A 7,844-nucleotide genomic window follows, 5' to 3' on the forward strand; every position below is an offset into this window, starting at 1 on the left:
CTTCTAAGCTGACCATGATCCTTTCCTTATACCTTACCTTGTGAAAACCTCTGGCTGAGTATCTATCAGAACTCTCTCTTTCACTTTGTCAGGTTTTATATCAACTTTTTACATTTCTTAGTTACTGCAGCAGTTTGAGACTTATATTTTTTGGTCACATAATCTTAGGTTTTTTTAGAATCCCCATTTTGTCTTCACAACGAAAACAAATAAATTGGTTGAAGTTTTTTAATTAAAGGATGTATTCTCAGTTCAGTGTGTTCTGATAGAGCCACTCATTTACTGTGCTTTTCAGAATTTTGTTTATAGATTCTTGGCATTCCACTGTATCTTTTTTTTTTTTTTTTTTTTTTGTGAGGAGCAAATGCCGTCCCTCCAGATACTCAGGAGTAGAAAGTTGCTTTGACAGATTAATATAAATCGTAACAGGTGGCATGTGATTTATACTCTCTTCTTTTTTTAATTTTCAGTATTCACCCAGTTTCATTACTTTAAGTAAAACATTGTCATTGACAAGACTCAGGCAGTATATAACATATGATAACAAAGAGAGATACCAAATTCAAATTAACAGTAACAAATATGCATTTGCTATGAAACATCTAATTTATGCTTTTTCCATGATATTTTAAAAAAGGTTTAGTGTCACTTTTCCTAGTCTGAAGTCAATTGGCGATACACAGTTTTAAGATGAACTATGCATAACTCTCCTAGACATGTTTTCACAAAATTACACCTAAAATAAACATATTTGAAGCATATTCATCAATACTATACAGTCTGACTGCTCTATACCATGACACAATAATAATACATGGAGGGAAAAAAAAACACTGAGACTTCCCAAATACTTGAAACTAAGGTCCATTAACAAAGAATGGACATAAGAGGATGGAAGTGTTGGGGGTATGAATGAGTGATTTTAAGGGAGGACAGGACATAAAGAAACAGCAGGAGGTGGTGGGATGACGTGTACCAGACGGAGGGACAACCACAAACCACCAGTTAAACGACCCTTACGTTTAATGACTGATCAAATCACTCAATATGAGCTTCTGGACAGTATCATGTAGACATGCATGATCAAAAGGCAACATAAACATTTATTTAAAAAAATAGGCATTTGATGACCAGATAATAAAAAACAGTTACAGCAGCTACACTCCACAGGGACACAAGGAGTCATGATAAGGCTTTGAGACACAGTACACTGATAAAATGGCTCTAATTACAGTTCTTCAAAGTGAATGCATGCCAGAAAAAAAAAACAAAAAAAAACAAGACTGGATCTCATCAGATCTGTCAAGCATCCACCATCGTTATCAGAGCCTGAGCCTGAGATTAGACTTTACCAAGTGGAGTGGGGGTGAAATGAAAGTGTTGTTAGCACACATAATCATGTCAGAAAGGCCATACAAAAAGTCAAGATTTCAAAAAATCTGTTTACCCTGCTAAAACCAACATATAAAAAGTGACACATTTATGGCATAAAAGCCAGTCTTTATGTAAACTTTGCAGATTCCTTACAATTTCAAAAAGGAAACATTCAAACACAAACACATCCCTAATCCTAACAAATGTCCAGCACACCATTTCTGGTTGATTTTTAGGGAGGTAAAGCAACCACACACACACACACACACCATACTTCAAGCTTATAAACAGACAACATTCAATTGGTCTTGTCAAGCATTTCATTCATTGTCCCCAAACATTACAAGGTCTTGTCAGGAAACAAGAGCAGCCAGTGTGCCTCCCCATTGACATTAAAAGTCTGAGGTAGTAATTGTGCCAAAGAAAGTCACACGAATGATTGAAGTTACAACGGTGTCAACACTGGTTGGGTAGATTCTTTGGTCAATATTGGCCCTGTTCAGTTCACAGAGGGATTTTCTCAAAGAATACCCTGAGACAATTCACAGTCGGAGTATACAGTAATGATTAGCAGCATTAGTGCTTGCAAATCTTTGTGAAACCTGAGCAGTGCCAAAGATGAGAAGTGTTCTTCTAGGACTATTTTGTGCATAGTTTAAAGAGAATATTTGCAAAGGGAAGGCCCGTTCTGAAGGGCATACTGGTTTGGAGGTGGATGAGCAGTCTGATTGTTGGGGCCAAGCGCATCAAACACACTCTTATTGGGCGGAACAGATTGCAGCATACTGTCCAAGTCCATGAGGAGGGGTGGGGCTTGTATGGAAACTGGCCCACTTGGTAGGATGCGCCAGTAAGGGTGACCAATCAAGTGTGATGAAGTGACGTGTACGCCACCGTAACCGTAGAACGGAATACCGCCCACTGGTATGAACGGGTTTCCATTAAAGCGCATACTAGGAGGGGCTACCGCGTTGGGAGGGGTGTACTTGGCGTAGGAAGTCGGCAGCTCCCATGGAGGTGTGGTGCCGCGTTTTGAGCATTTGTTTGGCGGTGGGCAGGAGTCACTGTATCCGTCTGAAGTTGATCCTCGATCACCTAATCTTTTCCCAACGAGTGTCACCCCTCTCCAGTCCTCGTCTGACAAATCTGACGCAGGACTGACGGAGCTGGTTGACGAACTGCAATTATACGAGCCATTACAAGGACGTGGTGGAGTGGTAGAGCGAGTGTGCGGAGGAGGCCCTGTGCCCCAACGTTCTCTCTCTCGTAGCCCTTCCCCAGCAGAACCGGCAGGTCTGAGGCTATGCAGGAGAGAATCTATAGCAAATGTAGAGTCCAGTTTGGGACGATAGGGGTCCTCTGATGGAGGTGGGCTGTGACGGGTGGGGACAGGGGGTAAGGAGAGGTCAGCAGGCAGAGTTTTGGATTTGTTCGACTGAGCGTAACCTTGAAAGATGTACGGGGCCAGATCCTGAGCAAAGATAGTTTCATCCTGACGGGACACTGCCGTATTCTGTCTTTTCAGCAGCTCCAGTGGAATTCGGCTCACTTCTACGGTCCAAAAGTTACCTTTACCTTGGGGTTTAGCAGGATCCTTAAGCACCTAGAGAGAGTAGGAGGGGCAACAAGATAATGTCAAATTAACATCAAACTAACACATTTTTTTCAGTCACCTGAAATCAAACACACACCTTCACGAAGCAGTCGTAAGATGACAGGTTGTGTCTCACTGAGTCCCTCCAGCCTTTGTAATTTCCCTTGAAGAATGGAAAGAGAGTGCTGATCTCCTTCAGAATCTGTTCGAAGAAGACAATTTATAGTTATTAAAAACATATATCCATATTATTGGCCACAGCTTATAAACTGCACAGATTCTAAACAGACAGCGGTATATAGCTGAGAACACATGAAATGTGACTTTTTGCTACATTTATTATTATTTGTAATAGTTTATAAAACTAAGGCAGTGTCCCATTTGCATGCATAGACCTATATATTTGTAAATCACACAGAAAAAGTGAGATTTTCTGTGGGGTGACATTTACATATGTAAACAGGCATAGTTAACAGGAGTATTCCTAATTTGCATGTTTAACCAGTTTAAACATGAGTAAAAGTAATTTTAAAAAGATGTTTAAAATACAGGATTTGCTTGCCATTGTATTCGGGGGGGAAAAAAACAGAGTCCAATCACCTGTTGCAGCCCTACCTCAAATCATTTACAACAATTCACAGGAGTCGAACAGTCAGCAAACTGTTAATCCCGATCGCGGATTCTTACAAGTTGCGACATTTCGAAACAATTGCGTAGTAATTACGGCACAGTGTGATTCCAGCCACAGCTATCAGCGTGATAGAGTATCGGCTTCTGCTTTCACTATTCACAACACAAACCCCATCGAGATCCAGACATGAGACAGATTACGTGCAACATTATTCAACATTATGATTTGGATGTGCAACACGCACTAAAACTCTCTTCACATGTAAACGGTCCTATAGTTTCTTTGTGGAAATTAACGTCAGTGTGGTGATGGCGCAACTGGGTTTTATAGAAATTTTAAGTTTCATGTAGTACTAATGGAATTTCTTTTTATTTGGAACCTGAAAGAAATCCTCCGATAAGAACCTAAAATATTACTTATTCTGTAATATAGGGCATATAACTAAAATGTAGCCTAAATGTGGATGTGGCACGGACTTGCTGGTAAAGATAATCGTTTCAGCTGAAACGCTTAATTAAAAATGTTATAAATATCTAATGTGGTGTAGAAATAGGGCATAATGTAAATAAACTACGATTATTAAAAAACAATTTTTATTATTAAAAAAAAAACAGAAGTTGCGTGTCGCGCGCCTGTGAAGATGACCTACCTCTGACAAAGTGAGTTTCTTCTCCGGAGAGTTCTGGATGACCATGGCGACCATAGCTAGGTAAGAGTAAGGTGGTTTGGGATAACGCTGATAGTTCTTCTTCTTTCCTCCACTTGAGGTCCCATCCTGCATTTCCCATGCGCTCTGATCGGACGGTTTGGCTCTGTAACCGGAGTCCTGCGCCATCCCTGTGGACTTATGCAACCGGCCACCGAGCTCCAGCAGTGGGTTTGTGGAGCAGTGACAGCTGGTGTTGGAGAAGGAATGGCTGGTTCTGCAGTCAAGGTGATGGTCGCGTTGGGCTCCTGCTCCTACAGTGATCACGGGTGGTGCCAACAAGCCCCCCCAGTGCTTTGTCATGCTGATGTAGAGGGGAGGAGGCAGAGATGATCGCTCCTCAACCCCTCAGACTGCTGGCTCCAGGTCAACTCTATTTGAGCAGCAAACAATTCACAGTTTCATGTCAGTCCCGCTGCGTAATGGGAGTGAGAATGAGGCGCGATGCGCGATCGCTGCGGGGGAGAAGGGGGAGGACACGATAATCATCAGCGATCAGATTCATTGAAAAACAGCTTAAGTGGCCTTTCCATGATGGACCTGTCGCTACCAAGCATGAAATGCGAATAAGAATAACAAAATCTCGCACTTTGTCATTTTCATATTGTGCTGGATGAAGATCATTTGGATAAATATACTGTTAATCAAACTAATTAAGGCCACAGAAGAACCAGCTCCACTAACCAGTGCGATTCAAGAAAAGACTTAAGATCTTTCTTCAGAATTGCAAACAAAACACTGCCCTTAAAATGTACACTTCATTTAACATAGCCTACATTATTTTATTGATTTTATTTTATTTATTTATTTATTATTATTATTATTGAAAAAAGCATTTTCATGTTGTCTGTCAGATATAAGAATGTGTGAATAATAAACGAATGGAAACAGCAATACACAGATTAACACCCAATCAACAATCAGGAAATAACTGCAAACCGATCACCTGTGTATCAATACGCACACCTGATGTTTATTGCATAAAGAAAATAGCAGGTTAATTATTAGCCAGATTAACTGCGAAAAGTGGAAACTATGTGAAATTCCCCAGGCCGAAAGGAATGTCTTTTGGGGATTGGTTTGGATTTAAAGAAGGACTCTCCTATCTCAGCAAGACAGAGAAAACAAGTTGGATTAGAGAGGATCTCTTCCTTCCCGGGGATTCAAAATCACAACAGAGGGATGATAACTAAACTCATCACACCAAGAGCCTGATAATCGCCTTGAAAACAGATTGACAACATACTGACTAGCATTGTAGCACGTTTATTGGGATACTCTTTCACATGCACATTCCTTAAATTACTGACTCTAAATTAATTGCAGGAAACAAATCGATTTTGTGAAGACTGTACATAGGCTATTTCTTAAAATAAAAAAAGTCTAAATATAACAGATCATTGTTTTAATTTGTTTTTAAAATAATTTAGTCTAGGCCTACATGTTTTTTCTATTAACTGCATTGCGATTTATTTCACGATTGATTATTTTTTCGCTTTTTTAATGCACACCTTTGTTTAACCTTTATAAGACAAATATTTTTAAGTGCTGTTATAGGAGTTGTTGTAGCTGTTAAACGGGAATGAACGCGTGTCTTACCTGCGGTACATTCACGCGCTCCTCTCCGACTGTTTGAAAATCTGCAACTCATTTGCGTAATGATAACGTGACGTTCTAATCAAACGAACGCTCAACGTTGATTGGACAAACAACTCTTTGTTTACTAATGAACCAGTCCAAACCCTGGCTACATAATTTTATACTTTCATCTATGTTCTCTTAATATTTATTTATTTAGCCTACTAACATCCTTATAAATAATAATAATAATAAAATATTTAAAACAATTAAATAAACAATTAAATCCATAAAGGCACATTCCAAGGAGTCCTAGTACTATTCGCGAATCTTTTAGGGAACATTTGATACAATTAGAGCAACATAATACTCATAATAATAATAATAATACATTATTTAAAGAAAAATCTAAATTACAGAAACGAATTAGCACATAGTATTTCATATATAGAGAGTCTAAGTGACAGTTTGGGTATTTTGTATAAAACTAATGGTGGTTATTCACTGTTTTAGAAAACAATGCAAAAATCAGGATAAGATAAACCACGCTGATAGAAAATACATGGCATTTTTTATTTAGTTATTTCTCTTTAGCCATAATATACAAATGTGTAGCCTAGATTAGCACTAGCACACATACTGTATATACAATTTTGTGTAAGAAAAAAAATCATGCATTTACAACTGCACAACTTTAAGAAACTGTAGTTTTGTCTCTTGCTTTAATTAGCAAATGAATGGACACACTGACTCACTAAGTTTATGGAGTAAATATGGGAAGTATTAATGAAAGTGTTGATTTGAAAAGGATTATAGCAATAATATAATCCTCATATTATACACATCTTGGAATCAGTAAAGCGTAACTTCTTCATTTCAGCTGCAGAGGACTCTATTTCCTGCGTTCCAAAGATCAGAAGTGATGTCATTTCAGGGGTCCCCAGATTAAACACTTGAGCCGAGGTAAGCGTGATCACAGATAGAGACTGTTCCTGGATTTTCCTTTGAATGTTTTACATTAAATTGTATTTCCTGTTTTAGTTTATCTTTTGAAGTATTCATTTCATAGCCTGCCTGAGGGTGATCAAATCACTTTTAGCTAATTCTTGTTTATATGACCCAATGTTCCGCTATTGCAGCAGTAATTGCTGACTAGTGGTCATGACCCTTTTATGAGGCCTGTGAGATAATAGACAGATAAGCTGTGTGTAACGTGCCTGCTGTGAGGGCTCTCCATATGTGTTATGCTGTCTAAATCAAAATTAAATATAGACCGCTCAGTTCCCAGGGACAGGGTCAGAACTTAATTAGAGCATAGAAGCATTTTTAACCTGTTAACATTTGCACAAATAATTTTTTTATTGGTGTTTAGGTAAATCAGTCTTATATAAATGTGTATATTAATATGTGTGTCATTTTAATGTAATGTTTTATTTTCTATATATTTTGTTCATTTGTTTTCATTATATAAGCTTGTTGGATGTTTGAGACAGAAATGTTAGTCCTGAAATGGTTGTGTGTGTGTGTGTGTGTTTCAGGACATATTTTAGTTTCTATGAGAGTATTTTTGGCAACCCTACCAACATTTGGGGCATATCAGAAAATCTAATGAGATTACTTTTCTTATAACATGCTGTAGAAAAAAATGTCATGATGTCACTTTGTGGAAGTTACAATTTTCAAAGTTTTTTTTTTTTTAATGGGGCAGATGTAATAATTAGATTAGCACAAAATGTGGGACATTGATTAACATTATGCTTTATAGTTAAATACTTTTCGAACAACAGTTACTGAATTCTATGTTTCTTCATCTTTGGGCAGCTTGTGCCATTTTGGGCATTTTGGTGGCTGTGTATTTCATAATTTCTAAATATATCTATCTTATTTGTATCAGAGCAGGTGCAGACATATAACTTGAATCTGCATGGCTTCTGGGGTCAGTTGCTACCAGTTATTTTAAC

At 38.2% G+C, this 7,844-nt stretch overlaps 1 protein-coding gene across 2 annotated transcripts; it reads right to left on the reverse strand.

The window, feature by feature from the left end:
• Window positions 1-876: 876 nt before the first annotated feature.
• Window positions 877-6,022, reverse strand: LOC109070251 (forkhead box protein H1-like). Of its 2 annotated transcripts, none has more exons than XM_019086837.2 (4): window positions 5,905-6,022; window positions 4,249-4,760; window positions 3,066-3,170; window positions 877-2,977 (listed from the first exon to the last, which is right to left on the reverse strand). In XM_019086837.2, the coding sequence occupies exons 2-4, from the start codon at window positions 4,606-4,608 to the stop codon at window positions 2,030-2,032; spliced, it is 1,413 nt and encodes a 470-aa protein (XP_018942382.1). In that variant the 5' UTR covers window positions 4,609-4,760; window positions 5,905-6,022; the 3' UTR covers window positions 877-2,029. The 2 variants fall into 2 exon arrangements, with proteins under 2 accessions (XP_018942382.1, XP_018942381.1); XM_019086836.2 differs by having other exon boundaries at window positions 4,249-4,678; window positions 5,905-5,986.
• Between the last annotated feature and the right edge of the window lie 1,822 nt (window positions 6,023-7,844).

Source organism: Cyprinus carpio, chromosome B12 (assembly GCF_018340385.1).
Source record: "Cyprinus carpio isolate SPL01 chromosome B12, ASM1834038v1, whole genome shotgun sequence".
Classification (NCBI taxonomy): Eukaryota; Metazoa; Chordata; class Actinopteri; order Cypriniformes; family Cyprinidae; genus Cyprinus; species Cyprinus carpio.